We start from the raw sequence: 17,144 nt of genomic DNA, 5'->3' as shown, positions 1-17,144 counted from the left end.
CGCGCAGTACGCAATTAATGCTGAGAATGTCGATTCCCGCGCGACGTGGTGCGGCGCGGCGCTTGGGAGCTCTCAAAAGGTATGTCGTGCCACCGTTAATATTACCGTTGACGTTTACGACCAAAATGGCCGGGGCGAGTCGCATCTCTCGGATATTTAAGTAAACGATTCGCGTCGCCACGCTGGTTTGTACATCTGCAAGAACATGCGGGTGCCACGTTGTTATGCAGCCGGTCTGTACGCGGCGGTCGCGAAACACAATGGGTGCATGCACTGCACACTCTTTTCCCGTCCTGGCTTCGTGGCTTACGTTGCGTAACGTAAACTAATCTACGAGAGCTGTAACGCGAGCGAGTTATCGCCGTCACCAGACTTAAATTATTACGGAGCTCGTCGCTCGTGTTCCTGCACAGTTCGTCTATCAAAATCATCGTTACGAAGCGTACAAAATGCGACGAGATTGTATATGTAAAATATTCACTTTTATGAAATTCAATATAAACGCTTCTATACAAGACGATTACAAAAGAATTTTTCTTAGAATTCAAACAATTAGAGATGCATTAACAATGAGAAAAAAAAGCTGATAATTTAACTAATAGTTTTTCAACTTGATGAAATCTCTTTGATTCAAGTATGTAAGCATTCAACTCTTTTCCCCGGGTGTAGTATTTAAAAGCAGAATTCACGACACTTTTCTTCGAGGAGACTGGTAGCAGTCGATTGAATTTGACAAAAATTCAATCGCACCTATAATCACCTCATCGCGCGACCAGTTTTCAAAGTGTACGAAAGAAAGAGTTCCGCGAAACATGCGCGCGCGTCGTAAAACGGCCGGGAGAGATGGCCCGCGATGTACGGAGAGCAAAGAGGAAAGGTGCAGTGACCTCCAAGTGCTGCAGCTCGTGCTCGAGTGATGGCTTACCAACTGGTACCGTCGGCCAAGGCCATTAATACCAATGTCTTTCGCGCGACGGAGATGGGGCGGGTGCGGGTGCGGGCGGCGCGTGAAAGAGCAAAAGGAAGAATCGAGAAAATCGCCCGCCTTGTGGGTTTGCGAAGTGCTTCGCCGATAGGAATAGTCGGAATTCATAATTAACCCACGCTATTCAAACGCCAAATCCCAATAGGAATCTATGAAGAAACTCAAATCTCGCACGAGAGACGCGCGACCGCGAAATGGACAAATGTATAAGCGAAAGACAATAGAAACTTATTTTCGGTTAGATTCTATTATAAAGAAGATATACGCTGAGAAAAAGTGATTGTAATTATTATAATTTAACTATAAATCACAGTCACTTTTGGTGTCAACTATATATTTACAGTTATTTTAACCATAGAAATCATAGTTATTAGTTATTATTATGTAAATAGCAAAGGTGAGTAATAAGTTAAAAATTAAATAACAGTTAAAAAGTGAAAAATTAAATAATAAAGTTAAAAGGTTAATACTTTAACTTGGTTCATTTTAAATGATTTAAAACTAACTTCAATTAGTTATTTTTGAAACATAAATTTTAATTTATTAACTGTTTTCCTAATTTACAAATTTACCTGTAAAAGAAAAAAATTATAAAAGAAAAAATACATTTCTGCATAAAAAAACAATATTTTTTTTTGTTTTTTTCACATAAACTTAATTTAAACAATAAAATATTAAGAATTTGTTTGATGACTTGTATTATAATTGTTTTGAAAAATTTAACTTAAAAAATTATTAATTTCTAATTTTAATATAAATAATGCTTTTTAAAATTAACTTTTAATTTAACCTAATCTAATCTTTAGAAACTAAATTAATTTTACAATTCGTTAACTTTGACTGAATTTAGTCAAAGAGATATATTAACTTACCCAATCTTGGTAAATATAATAGTAAGAAAATCTTGTAAAGGTAGTTCTTCACTATAATTGTGAGTAGTGCATAAAAATGTTGATTCTATTTTTACCATTATTTTAAAATTTTATTATATTAATATTTGAAATTATCATAATTTATAGCAAAATGTTGTCATAGTTGTAAAACTACAAATACGATGTTATTATTACTAATTATTAGAGCAGTAATAACTATAGAAATGGAGGTCTTAATCATAATTATTTTACCATGCAGTTATAGTTACAAATACCAAACATTTTTATCCCAGTGTAATAAGAATGTTTCCAGAAAAATAATACGCACTTTTATTTGATCATGAGATTAGTCGCAGGCTGGTTAAAGAGGTGACGACGTGCTCGTTAACGATATACCTTGTCAACCTCAACCAGATATTCGCGTACGTATTCAGTATCGTTAACGAATTTATATAACGAATGTATCATATTGCAGAACGAATGCTGGATTCGCAACGTTGATCCTTTTTTGTGATATATCATCGGAAATAAAAAATGTGCAATAATTAAAGGTAAACAGAATGCGAAAGCAAACAGTAGCGGAGCGGACTGCCTCGTTGACCAAGTATATGAACGCTAGAGGAAGAGATCAAGACAGACAGAGAGAGAGAGAGAGAGAGAGAGAGAGCGCAAACGTGTAAGCGAGAGAGAAAAAGAGAGAAAGATTGTCGATCGTTAGGATCGGTTAACCAAGGCTGCTTCACGGTTGGTGCAACGAGTACTTTTATCGGCGAACGTAAAGCAAACCGCTGAGTTCTTCCCCGCGGCCGCAAGAAGTAAAAACGCGCCAAACACGGTCATGCGGCGAGACAACGGCGTGGCAGTGCGGCGAAGAGCGCGGTGTGTCGAAAGGGACGGTAAAAAGCGACGTATGCGACCCTCGCGACGAAGAAAAATTCTATGATATCTCCGTACGCGCGTCGCGGAAGCGATGCATCAGCCGCAGCTACGCAATTCGCAATAATGTTAGGATTGATGCTAAATGCAACCAGCGAACTGCGAAGATATACCATCGTACCGTAAAGATATACGCAAAATCAATCTGAAAAATAAATATCATATTTAGGAACACTACTGTGCAACGTGTCATACCTGAGCGCGCAAATTTTGGACAGTTTGATTTGCCAACTTTAAACCTTTCTCATTTAAAAACTACTGTAGCATCGACATTTTGGTATTAGGATTTTCGTCTCAAAATGCTCTCAAGAATCTGTTATTAACGGATGATACGCAAAGTCTGGGACATTTATACATTATGTATTATTATAATAAAAATATTTTAAACAAAAAAATTGTCTTTTTAAACCTGATTTTTATTAACCCTACTTGAAACGTTCAATACTCATCTAAAAGCGCGACACAATCGGCATCCACATATCGAGTGATCACCTGTATTCGAGCAAAGCTGGATTTTCGCGAGCAAGAGGAACAACGATCGCTCCGAGCGGCACGATTTCCTTGGCCAGTCTATCGTCTGTCTCGCTCCTTCCTTGAACTAACGGTGTGTGCGTGTCTTACGAGCGTAAGGCAGCGCACCGCGGCAGGCCATCTCTATTTATCTCAGCGGCGGGAGATAGCGATGTTGCCGATGTTCGGCGCCTCCGCGCGCGCGAACGTACGCTCACGGAAACGACCCGACCCGAGTCGAGCCGAGAGGTGCCGAGACGGCTCTACGCGGCAACGTCGCACGCGCGGAACGCCTCTCCTTAGACTTTTCTCTCTCGCTCTTTCTCTCTTTCTTTCTCCCTTTTCTCACGCCACGCGTTCTCTCGCTCTACTAGAGAGCCGGGTGCCTCGACCGCACGGCCTCACGCGCGCGGTGTGCTCGTCAAGGTGTTAGTAGGTGTCGTTACCTACGATTAACAGGCGAGCGAAAAGAAATACGGTTGCCAGGCCGACGAATCACGCGACTCTCCGCACAGGAGACGCGTCATGGAACATATGGGGCTGAACAAGGATAAGGTTAGGCAACGAGAAGCGCTCCAAAGTATCGGACAAAGGAAGGCTGTTTGAAGGAGCAGACTTGTCTTTACGTATTAGAAAATAACATTCGACACATTGTAAGAATGACCATTGTAAGAACTTCTAAAAAAAAAAGTTTAATGTACATTTTGGGACGCCTAAATTGTTAATTTTTCATACGTTTCAATTAGCTAATTTCCAAGTTAATATTTAAATATTCGTTTGTATGTACAAAAACGGTTTAGGTATTCCATGACTCGAGGAATGTGTGCATTTCCTCGAAATAATTTTAAGAAATATCTCGTCCAAGCGCAACTCGTCACACTATCGTCCGCAAGGAGCGACGGCTCGTCCACTTGAAGCGATGCATCGCGACGAAGGTGGACGGAACTATTTTTTCCGTAGGAAGGGTAGGAATCCCCGAGTGAGGGCAAGTGCATCGCCAATTTCGGCAGCGTGGCGCGTGCGTGGGACAGACAAATGCAACCGACCGACCGACCGACCAACCGACCAACCGACCAACCAACCAACCAACCAACCAACCAATCAACCAACCAACCAACCAACCAACCAACCAACCAACCAACCGACCGACCGACCGACCGACCGACCAACCGCTCCGCCGTTTCTTCTCTGTCCCTCACACACACTTGCTGCCACTCCATCTCCCTCATTCTCCTCAGTGTCCCCCGGCTGTGCGCACATGTGTGCAGGGCATGAGGTCGCTTTCCTCGCTGTTCAGCGTGTGAGGCTAGCACGGCCCCCCTCCCCGCGTGGCATCGCGCGGCGTTGCCGCTGTTGCATCGGGCGGCGATGCCGGCGCCGGTATGCGTGTAGTGGGGCGCGGCGTTGCCATATCGACCGTGCCCTCGTCATCGGAGAACGACGAGCGGACGACGAACGAATGAACGAACAAACGAACAAACGAACGAACGAATAAACGAAAGGACGCACGAGTGAATGAACGAATGAACAAGCGAACATTTCTCTCTATTTTCCGCTTCTATTTTCTCAGCATATCTTTCTTTCCTTTGTCTCTCTTGAGCGATCTTGGATCTTTTTCCGTCTCTCTTTCTCTCGCTCTTTATTTCCAAATAACTCCGTTTTCTATCTTCTCCATCTCGCGAAATGATGCAGGCCAAGCGCGAGGCGCCGCGCCGGTGATGCACCTGACTGACTCAGCATTACCGGACTTGGGTTCGCACGCAACGCATGCAACGACCAGACCAATGCCAGACTACGGAGCAGTCCGATATGACGCGCACCCGACAGCGGCGGCGGAGGCAATGAGGTGCGCCTCGACCACCACTAGCCAGCCAGTCTCGCCCTTGAGAAGGCTGGACCGCCTAAGAGAGTGAGCGAGTGTGAGCGTGCGCTTTCTCTCAGTTCTCACCCGCGCCTCTTCGCTCGCTCGCTCACTCGCGCGATACATTTCTCCTGCACGTCCGTCTGCAAGAGCTCAAGCTTGTTCGGGTCAGAACCGGTACGCGGTCGTAGTCGATACTCTCGATAATCGCGGGAGCAGATAACGACGATGAGGCCGACGTAGATGAGAAGCGGGGCGGAACGGGGCGAAGTGGGACGACGATAGCGCGAGCATGCGGTCAGATGCACTTTCAACTCAAAACTTGGCAATGTCCTTGTCGTTGCTGCAAGGATGCATTTCCGGTTTTTTTTTTATTGCAATTTTAGAAACCTTAAATTTTTACAAATCGTCAAGCTTTAAATTCGCAAATCTCTCTCGTAGAATTCATCGTTGAGTAAAACTCACACAGAAGATTCGCATTGAAAAGGTCGAGAGGATATTTGGTTACTGGCGGCTCTCTTTTTTCTCCTTTTCGAGAACGGGATTAATCCGTTCATTAGTCGCGCGACGACGATACCTCGCCTCCACTTCCGTTTATACCGAATTCCGAGAGAATGTAATTACGGTGCGAGATGAGACGCGCGCGCGCGCCAGAGAGAGACGGGGACGGGGGAGGGGGAAGGGGCAAAGCTTTTAATGTCGCGACGCATCGCGGCATTGGTTCGAGAGGAGACGGGCTTCGAACACTCGGGATTAGAATGCATCCGCCTCGTTAGTCGCGGGAAAGCGACCATACCTTTTTACAGTTTGAGTGGACGAATTTTATGACGGCGCGCAAGCCCGAAAGAGCTTTTAACACGGCCGCTGCCGTTCGTTTTCTCGCCGCCCTCGCGTTCTTCTCATTTCGCGCGCACGCGGGAGATTGGTATTTTTAGATATTTCCGACAGAATGCTTCAGAAATTTCGGATCATATATTTTGTAGCACAAAGTGCTGAAAACCAGGAAGATTCGAGAGCTTCGGTTAATTTATGTAAAAACGCGCTTACTCTTTGCCGCGTCACGCCACATGTTTGGCAATCGCCCTGTTCAGATAATGAGTAGAGAAATAGCTACAAAGCTCCGATTCCGAGCAGAATCATCGCCCGCCCCTCATCCTTCGTGTGTTAAATTTCGCGATCACCGGCCAACGAGACGGAATTTATTCTCGGGCGTGCTAGCACAAGAGGCAGCGCTTACCGCCGCCCCGTCTTAATCTCGCCTTAATAATGTCATACGTTTGATTACTGATATAATCCAATCTGTCCAATCTATATTTCGAGAAGGACCTTACGTAACGCAAGAGCGAATTATTCATATAACAACGACGCTTTGTGAAACGACGAGGAGGATGGTAATACGATTACGCGGATTCGCTTCCTTGCTTCACTAGCGGGCGACGTCGAAACCAGAGAACCGAGATAAAACGCTTACGATCGGCAGCACGGCGCGGCGGCGCGGAGAGCGGGTGACAAACGCGCACATGCATTTCGATATCATTCGCACGCGCGAAAGAACGGAATCGTTTGAGGAAACGTAGGAGATGTAGACGCGCGCGATGGTGCGTCCGTGCGTACATGCTCGACGGCGATACTAAACGTACATCGGTCTTGTACCTCGAATGCGCACGGCGGACGAAGCTGCAAACTGCTAAGAACAAGATAACGCCAGCGGATAAAGTCCTTTTTCTTTCTATGCGGACTTTCAAACGACAAAGCATCTGGTTTAACATCCGCGTCTCCGGTATCCACGCAGCACCAACCGCAGAGTTTCTAATAACGTCAAGGTTGTTCCTGCCGAGAGAGCGAAGAAAGAGGCGCTTATGTGCGAAAGAGGACATCCAAACTTCAACACGTACAGGAGACGGAAAAGCAGCTTCCACAACGCCTATCTCTCCAGTAAATGTGCACATTGTTAAATATTCTTATTTAAATTTTTTTAATAACATAATTTAATATAATTGTCGCAGAATAATATTGCTTTCTAGATGACTATTGTTATATTGAAATAAAAATATAATAAAGAGAGGGAGATTTTGCTGAACTTTAAGATCATCAAACTCTAAAGATTTTACATTCTTGCTCATATATGAGACAATGATTGTTGATGCTAATTTTTCCTTTGTGTACACTTGACAGAAAATTGAGACAAAAGATGAAATCTTCTTACAAGACGACACTCTGCAAAGTTGTTGCATAAGAAAGGGATAATTTTCACCAGAGAACCCGCTATTTAATTAATTCGGTCACGGAGAACCGTCGGCGTCGGGTGCAGCTGACTCAGAGAGGTTTTCCGACGCGAAAAAAATCATCCGGCCATTTTTATACTACTAATCCTTCGTCGTCTCGTACCGCCGTCTGTAAAACACTAATTACAGCTCGGCGCGGTCGCTTCCGCCGCGCCGCGCGCCGGTGAGGCAGGCGGCGTAGACAAAAGCAGCTTTAGAGAATCCACAAAGCGCTCTCTCTCACACACACACACACACACACACGTACATTTCTCCTCGGGCTTACTGAACTTTCCGCAAAGTACAGTGCCTCTGCGGAAGACGGCCGACCGAATCGGCGTAAATTTTGTCACGCGAGTCGAACCGTCGCCGGCCACGTAGCGGACAATAATTTCGCCGGTAACGCAATACGCCACTCCCGGTGCTGAACCCGATGCTCCGAGCATAAGACCGAAGTCCATATACAAAGGGAACAACTTTCGTCGTCGACGATGTGTCCTCTCGCAACTGTATGAGTGCGAAGACGTCTCGCTAAAGAGAATCTAATTACAATCATCGTTATCGGCGTTTTCATTTTCGATTAGACGTGCCAGTAAATTGCGCTCTGACCCCAATCATCGATTATCGTAAAACATTCACGTTGCATTTTTCGCGGTTATTTCTTAAATCGCACCCCTCTCTCGATTCAAGTAGTTTTCTCTCTCACTTGATTTACCTTAATGCGATCAAAAAATCGTGCATGTTTCGCGATTTTTTTTCTGAAATTTTGTTATTTTGTGCAATTTATAAAAGTTTCATTTTCACACGGGCAAAAATCTTTCGCATTTAGAACAAATGCACTGAGAAAACGTGTTTGCTATTTATGACCATAATTAATTCGGTAAAAAATTCTCATTAGGAGCTCTATTTTTATAGTTATTATTTATATAATGTTGGTGATAATAATCCCATGTTTATAATTCTACCATGATAGCTCTACCAGTTTTGCTATAAATCAGAATTTCTAATAAATTCCATTATTACTTTCTAAATCTCGTAAAAACGTGAAAAATTAATTAATTTTTTAATTACAATTTTTACTATTATTTTATTGTATTGATATTAGTATGACAATTTGTTTGAGAATGCACAGGTTCGATTTTCACTTTTTACTCTGCAAGATGTAAAGAATAATATAGTAAACTATAGAGTAATAAATAGTTAAAAAGTTAAAAGTTAAATAATAAAGTTAAAAAGTCGATAACTTTTAACTTTATTTTGATGATTTAATTGTTAACTTTAACTATAACTATTTTAAAAATACATAAATTTTTATTTATTAATTTTTCTTAAGTTAAGTATTTATCTATGTAAAAAAAAATTATAAACGAAAAAATGCATTCCCACATAAAAATATTTCTTTGTTATAAACTAAATTTACAAATCAAATATTAAATTTAATAATCCACATTGTAATTGTTTTGAGTAATGTAATTTTAAAAACTTGCAAATTTCTATTTTAAAATGATTAAATACTTTTCAAAATTAACTTTTTATTTAACTTAATTTAACCTTAATGCAATTAGTTGATTTTTTGTACATATAACTTTTAACGTAACCTTATTACATTTTATAAACCATCAACTGCAATTTAATTTAGTTAAAAAATTATTTGAACTTATCCAATCCTGGTAAAATATGAAGATAGGTGATAAAAACAGAATAAATATTTTTAAGTAAATATGATCACAGTTATAAAAGATACAACCATTTTTTAAACATTCTTTTTCTCTAGCTTACTGTTTACGTAAAAATAATAATTAATAACTATAATTTGCTTGGCTGAAGCAACTAAAAATATTTAGCACTAAAAATGAATACTATAAATTATAATTAAATTATAGTAATTGCCATCATTTTGATCTCTTAGTGTGTTACTCCGGAGGAGAGTTTCAGAAATCTCACGGTTCGCAAAGCAGCTTATCTATCACAAGAATCTGGAGATAGACGTGACGTAGCAACCGATAGCTGCCGATGCGCCAGAAACTATCCCCGTTCGCGCAAGCGAAGCATTCCGACCGCGGCGCGACCGGGCCAGTTTGCACGTCATATAGTTCAGCGACGAGCTTCGAGCTCGATCACACTTGTTGAGGGGAAGCCCCTTCGCACCACCTCCACCATCCACACCACCGTCTCCTCCTCGTGCTGTCTGTTCTCTATTCTCTTTTCCCCTTCGTCTCCTCTTTCTCCGTTTTCCCTGCCCTCCCTTCTCCTTTTCCTTGCTTCTCCTCTCTCTCCTCTCTTACCATTGCCTCATGATCTATTTCACCCGCCTAGTATGATACCTCCGCGAACGACCTTGACCTCACGTCGCATCCACGTTGTCCTAATGTTTTTATCTAGGCGTTCGATATCGATGCAAATAATTCACATGATCAGACTCAAATCGATAAATTCGAATATACGGGATAGTTCTTAAAGATTTTATTTTTGTTCAGTCAGGGGCGGACCAAAAAATAAGCGGAAAATTTTTTACGAGAAAACTGGTATCTTTTATCTTTGAAGCTGAGCAATTGTAGACATATAGTCATATGAAGTTTTACAACGTTTTGATATATGCATTACACCAAACAGTAAATCTGCATTTTTCCGATTATATTAACTTATTATACTCATTTATAATTTATTACTCATGTCAGGAGTTACACTATCATTTCAGTTGTAACCCCGTCTATTGTCTACAATCAAACACTTATCTAGTTTTATACTGCATACTGTATATATCTTCGGCATACCAATCTGTATTTCTAATTAATAAAGTTTAAATTATTATAGTTATACAAAGTGTTTGTCTTGAATTAATATGAAGGATCATCCTTTAGATCTTTCAGAATACTTAAAAGCCACCCTGTATACACATATACTTAACTATATGTGTGTGTGTGTGTGTGTGTGTGTGTGTGTGTGTGTGTATGCTTCTACAGAGTACTATATCATCTATCGGTCGGAATCGCAGTCTAATGATATTGGGTAATACCATCGAAATTCGATAATCGATTCCGAGGAACGTCGGAAGTCAATTACACCTTAAATGTTAAAATTATTACGGTCTCTCAATGAGGACAGTCATTACAGTATGTAGGAAAATAGAATGAACTACAGGGTCAATTAAAGTACTCAGACGACTAAAATAATTATGAGAGTAATCATAGTGTGTAGCAAGCTAAATGAACACAGAGGTTTGACGAAGTGAATCTAACCCAATAAAAATTTTTCTAGTTTTTCCACAGAAAATTAGAAAAAAAGTATTTTAAAAAGTCACACAAGAAACATTATTCCAATTACTGTTAAAAAAAATGATTTACTATTGTTTTAATTTTCGTCCTTTAAATATTAATGATTAAAAATTCCTTTTCTTTTATTTTTCTTGAGCAAATTTACAAATCTGTTCTTAAGACCTCATACATGATGGAATCATTTTTTGTAAACAAATAAATTAAATAAAAAAAGGGGTCTAAAGACTGGTCGCATGAATGATTCTTATAAATTATAGATACATATAAACAGCAAATTTTGTTAATCATTGTAAACTATAAAAAATAAAAACCTTAAACTCGAAAAAAATCAATAAAACCCACTAAGCTAATCTTTGTTAAAAATACTCGGATTTTTTCAAACTCTACAGAAATAAGAACAAAGAAGCCAGCTTAAAACCTTAGTCGGCACCGTTAATTTTCTTCTTATTCCTTGCACAAGTATAAATATTACAATTATCGAACGATTGGCAATCGAAGGAGTTATTAACCTCTGATGACCATATGCGTCGGTGAATCCTCCAAGTTTCCCCTTCCCTGCCCCAGTCTAGTCTTCACTCTCCTCCCTCCATTGTGCCGCCGTTCTTCGATCATTGACGCCGCGCGCCGGCTGCGTTCTTTCTCCGGAGAAGAGCGCGCGCCGAAGGTCGAAGAGAGTGGTCGCGGCCGCGGTCGCCTCCGTCTCCGCCGACGCGGGAAGAAAGGGAGGAAGTGCGTAAAGTCTCGACACGCGAGTTATGTCATCGTGGGCGGGCATAAACGCATTTCGGGCTGATAACGTGTTCGCGCTCTCGACGAGAAAGACGCGTCAGCGTGTAGAAGAAGACAAGCACGATGATGGATTTAAACAGACGTGGTGGAGCCAGGGTCTAAAGCAAATCCGCGAATCTCGTTTGCGAGAACTGTTCAAATGTAAAGATGCCATGTTTTGTCAATTCTCAGAGAATGAGGAAGAGAACTAGTTTAATGTATATCCTCTCTCGCAGGATTTAGACAAAATCGCCTCACGGCCCAGACTCTTTGATTCCGAAGTCTCCACTTAAAGCACCGGGCGCCGCATTGAAAAGATCTCGTTGCTCGATCGAGAACAACTAAATAAGCCGCATAAAGATTGGGAACCGGCCCCTCGTCGAGGAGAGACACGACGCGACGCGGGCAGAAACACGAGCGTGATAATAACCGTGGTCACTTATCGCCGCGCGCGCGGTTTCACCGAACGAACGCCGGGCAGAGCCGCACCACAGCACACCACCTTCGTCGTTACGAGAGTCAAGACCGATAATCAATCGGTCGTAAACATCGCGGCGAAATCGCGGAGCGCGCGCGTATCGGCTCTCTCGTTCGTTGTCGTGGTCACACGCTCGTAAAGAAAGAGACACAAAACAATGGCGTGCTCACGGTGCAACGCGCGACGGCGACGTGTCGCCCGGAAAATTAATGCGACGGCGAACGTAGTCGTGAAAGTCCGTCAAGGCAGATTACAATCTGCATTATCGAGGAGAAATACTATCGTGATGGCTGTCACGAGATCCATTTTCTCAATGACGACACATTACGTTTCTCTTTCTCCCCCCCCCCCTCTCTCTCTCTTCTATAACTTTGCATATATTGCCTATTATAAGAAATCAGAAATATATCAGCTAGAACTCGGAATTATATGCTTGCTTTTCCACCGCGCTGTCCCACTGAATATCTACTTCAAATGCTGCACTGTTCTACGACTGTATGGAATGATTTCCCATCCGATATACAAAGTTCTGTCACGGAATTCAGACGACGACTCTTTACCTGTTCTCTGTGTTTACATGTTACCAAATTTAGCTACAATCGCGACTCGAACCAAACTGCCTCTGACCACTCACCACTCTACTGACATATGTTACACCAATGTCCATCTGTACCGATTAGATAGATTAACTTTGATCTCAGTTTAATTTACTCTTCATGTTTTCCTAGTTCTAAGAATTAAAAAGAAATAAAGAGTAAGTTAAGTTGAGATTAAAGTTAAAGTACATTAGAAATAGACGTAAGAAGAAATAGTGGTTGCAATTATCATAATTTAACTATAAGTTATAGCCAACTATATGTTTATAGTAGTTTTTTAACTATGCGAACTATAGTTAAGTAAATAATAATCGGATGTTAAAAAACAGTTATATTTATTATAATTAGATTGTATCTACCATGCATTCAGAAACGTTTATTTTATCTTCATCATCCATATCTTGATACTGACTATATTAATATATTTGAAATTACCATAATTTATAATAAAATTTTGTTATAGTTGGTAGAATTATTAACACAAAGATATTATTAATAATTTTTATTGTAACAGTAATAAATATAAAAATGGAATTCTTAGCCATAATTATTTTACAATCTAATTATAGTGACAAATATCAAACTTTTTTTTTCTCAGTACATGATGTCAAGCTATCTAAAGTATTAATAGCATTGTATATGTCTGTAAATTCGTCTAGATAAATGTTAAACATTAAAAACTGCTTTTGACCAGTATTGCCATTTCGTTAATTTGACCCTTCCCAATTATATTTTGAGATTATTTGTATTGATACAAAATATCTTACTAAAAGTTGACATAAGTCAAATATACAGAAAATATTATATTTTGCTTACAAAGCAAAGCAAAGCTTGTCTTTTAACAATGGAAGAAAACTAAGCTTGACCATGATCAAGTTGTTTATAATACAAACGCATTAAGACTCTCTATATCTCTTGAAACCGATTTTTCAATGTTTCCATCCGGTTATTTGCAGTGTTATAGTGTGAGAAATAGAGCATCTTAAACTTTCTATCGACTTATTAAAAGACAATGATAAAGGCAGACATACAATTATTCAATTATTCTTCCGTCAATTGTTACAGTTGCAGCAGATATTTGAAATGCCCTTAGTAGATGGGCATATATTGTCATTAATTAGTAAAAAATCACACATGAGCTTCAGTCATTATTAAAGCTTCTAATAATTAATAGCTTGAATCTTGGACAACTTGTTTCTTAGATAAGACATATTGGATATAATCGTCGGAAAGAAAAAAAGGTAGAGAAGCAAGAGGCAAAAAGAAAAAAGATGCAGATAGGTACAATAAGAAACGGTCAAATTTGAAGAAGAATCAGTGGCGAATATTTAAGGTGGCTCTAAAGTGACATCGTTAGTCAATAATACAACTCACATAAAACTTGATAAAATACATTATGATTTTTCCTAAACATCTTATCTAAATAAAAATTATTAATATTGATAATGTTCCCATTGATTTTTATAAGTAGTTTATAAATTTATAATAATTATAAAAGGTCGATTGATTAATGTTGTCTTGATCGCAAGACCCATCTTCTTTCGCGTCAGTGCGCAAGTACTGTGAAGATAGTGTAGATCTAGCAGCAGACTCGCCGTCTTCCCGCTAGCGTCTATAACCTCTTAACCATTTTACTTCCGTGACACGCATGCATCATCACTTTCTCAACTAAATTTTCTTAAAAATCCATGGCAACACACAACCTTTCATATACCACTGGAAAGCTTGTGATTTCATCTTTCAGTGATCAGTTTTTTATTAACATTTCTAGTTTTTCTTAAAAGATATCATATCATTTCCGGTAAAAATTCAATAACCTCCCATAAGAGCTATGTTAAAAAGTAATTTTTTATATTGCTTGTTTGCAATAATTTACATGGCAACAGAGTCTCAAATTTTAAGAGATGGTTTATTATATATTAAAGAACAACTTCCCAAAGTTTTATTTATGTGGCTAGTCTTTTAGTTTACTTTCGAACCACCTTAAGATGCTTGAAATATTGCTTCCACGTATTATTATATTATTTTCTTGGAACAAAAGCTAATGCTACACTGAGAAAAAAAAGTTGTTGATTTAAAAAGATATTAGTTCATTCTACTAAATGCGGCGGTCACGGGCCGTCAAGCAAACATTTGTTGATTCAAAGAAATGCGTGTTGAGATAAGTACAGATATTCATTCAAATTATTACCATGTATTTGACTCAAATAAATAATACTTGAATTAAATAATTCATAAACAACTAAACGCATTTAGTTCGGTTAACAATTTTTTTTTCTCAGTGTAATGTCCGACTTTCGTTCCGTAACTATATTTCATAATATTTCCTTTTCTCTTTTTCCTTCATTTGCTTCGACAGAGCGCGAGTCGATTATTTCCACTTGCAAGTACCGATTTGTCGCGTTTAAACGCGCGATAGGTGAAAGCGAGCGTTTTAATCCGAGCGCAACGCGTGGACGGGCAATTATCACCGAAGGAATTAAAGTCGCCGTACGGAGCTCTCCTCGAGCAGGAATCTGGGCCACGCTAATGCTCGCGCTATCTGCCAAATTCTCATAAGTTATAGTTAGTCGTACTAATAATGGTACTACTGAGAGCGCGAGATGCGAGGAGATCGGCGTTTCGAAAATCGCGTTTCGGAATACGCGCTCGCACACACTTGCGTAACGCCGATATAAAAATACTCGTCGTTGCGCTCTCGATCGCTCAAAGATCGAGATTTATTCACGAACGCGATTATCCCAGCACGCGAGCGGATCCGTCGACGAGCGGGTTTGCAACGAAGGCCGAGAACAAAATCTAAATTTTTTCAAGGAAACTAACTCGAGTAACTGAGAGAAAAAAAAATTGTTAATCTGACTCAATTTTTCAATTCGATTAAATTTTTTCAGTTCAAGTATTTATGTATTTAATTTAAATACATAAAATATTTCATAAAGAAAATCAATAGCTTAGTTTTACTTTCCGAGATAGTAGGAATTTTGTAAAATGGTGGAATATCTTGAAAATAAAACAATTAATTTTATGTCGAATTATGCCAGAATTAAGTATAAACGACATTTGACTGAAAGTCGGTTGGAAGTTGATCTTTTTAAGCTCTGATAAATTTGCCTAATTTATTTAAATTCGTATAAGATATGCGAACATTGGGGTCATACTTAAAGTTTTTAAAAATTTTTAGAAATATTGTTAGCGTCAAGAATGGTGAAAAAAAGAGGAGCTTCCTTGTTCGTATCCTGCTCTGTATTAATTGTCATTACACACAGAGAAAAGATTAGCCAACAAAGCTAAAATTTAGCTGTAGCAACTAAAATGTGTCTTTAAAATAGGGACAGCTAATATCGTTGCTGCCGGAGCTAAATTTGTTAGTTATTAAAATTAGCAGTTACAGCAAGAAATATTTGCTACCAGAACCAAATAATGTTTAGTGAATGCGTATATAGTTTCATGCTCCTAAGTCCCGGTCTACAATAGGCGTAGTAAGCCTTAAGCCGTAAGAAATTGACCAATCATAGTTGAATATGAGGAGAATAATCGACTATGATCAATTTTTACGATTTAAGGCTTGCAACATTAATTGTAGACCGGGACTAAGATATTGAGGAATAGCTGCCACTTTTTTATCTACACGTATTAAAACACACATTTTATTTTAGCTAATAAAACTGTATTTTGCAGCAACTATATTTTATCTTTAACAGTCAATTTTTAGCACTGATAGAAAATATCAAACTAGCTACTGATATTTAGTTACTACTTCTAAGTCATTTTTTTCCGTGTAGTGTTATTCATTTTATTGAATTGGTGAAACTCAGTACGTAATCTCTTTCTTATTATAATTATAATTCGTTAAACGTAATTTAACGTAAAAGAATAGAACGCATATGTATATATTTATCGATATAATTTCTATCTTCCGCAGTATTCTCGATATTATCCCCGGGCGTTCGCCGCGTTTTTACGTAACGTCGACTTTGGTTCCAGCAAAATCAATTGCGACCGGATGCTAATTAAAAGCGAGGCTGGCGAAAATTCATTTCGCATTTCGTCCAACGCGAGCCTTTAATCAAAACGCGTTGTTAATCAAAACGAGATGGCGGCCGCGATGATTTTGCAAACAATTATTTATCGGCGGAATCCACCGTGGTGTTCCTTAACCGTTAATTATAAACCGTACGTGATGCGTTACTTCACGTATACAGAACCGGATTGTTTTTCGTTGTATAACAATACTGCAATATTTTATATATCTTGTTAAGCAATACTCTACAGCCTGATATTAAAAACATCGTTAATATTATAATCTGTAGATACGCACGTTCTTTTTTTTAAATATAATTAGGAGCACGAGCTAATTGGACGTTTTACAAAACATTTAATTAAAACTCCTTTAGTTTGATAAAAAAAAAACTCACCTTAATCCATCCTCCATGAGCGGTTACCACCACATATAGCAAATACAGATCTATATCCTTCCCATTTATCTTCGGAGTCTTCTTGAAGAGAGTCCTGAAATTAGAAAAAAAAGAATCTTTGAAATATATGAAGGCTTAAAATGAATGTTACATTACATTTGACAATTAACTTTTGATAAATCGA

The 17,144-nt window shown here is 39.3% G+C and overlaps 1 protein-coding gene across 6 annotated transcripts in view; it reads right to left on the bottom strand.

The window, feature by feature from the left end:
• Positions 1–17,144, bottom strand: part of LOC105207730 (AT-rich interactive domain-containing protein 2) — a 62,967-nt gene that overhangs the window by 43,689 nt on the left and 2,134 nt on the right. For all 6 annotated transcript variants that reach the window (XM_039457348.1, XM_011177341.3, XM_011177342.3 and 3 more), the window contains exon 2: positions 16,961–17,054. In XM_039457348.1, the coding sequence (XP_039313282.1) occupies positions 16,961–17,054 (94 nt within the window). The remainder of the gene's footprint in view (positions 1–16,960; positions 17,055–17,144) is intronic.

The sequence above is a fragment of the Solenopsis invicta genome, chromosome 14, assembly GCF_016802725.1.
Source record: "Solenopsis invicta isolate M01_SB chromosome 14, UNIL_Sinv_3.0, whole genome shotgun sequence".
NCBI classification, from domain to species: Eukaryota; Metazoa; Arthropoda; class Insecta; order Hymenoptera; family Formicidae; genus Solenopsis; species Solenopsis invicta.
The sequence above is the reverse complement of the archived record's forward strand: the minus strand, read 5'-3'. Positions and strand labels throughout refer to the sequence as shown.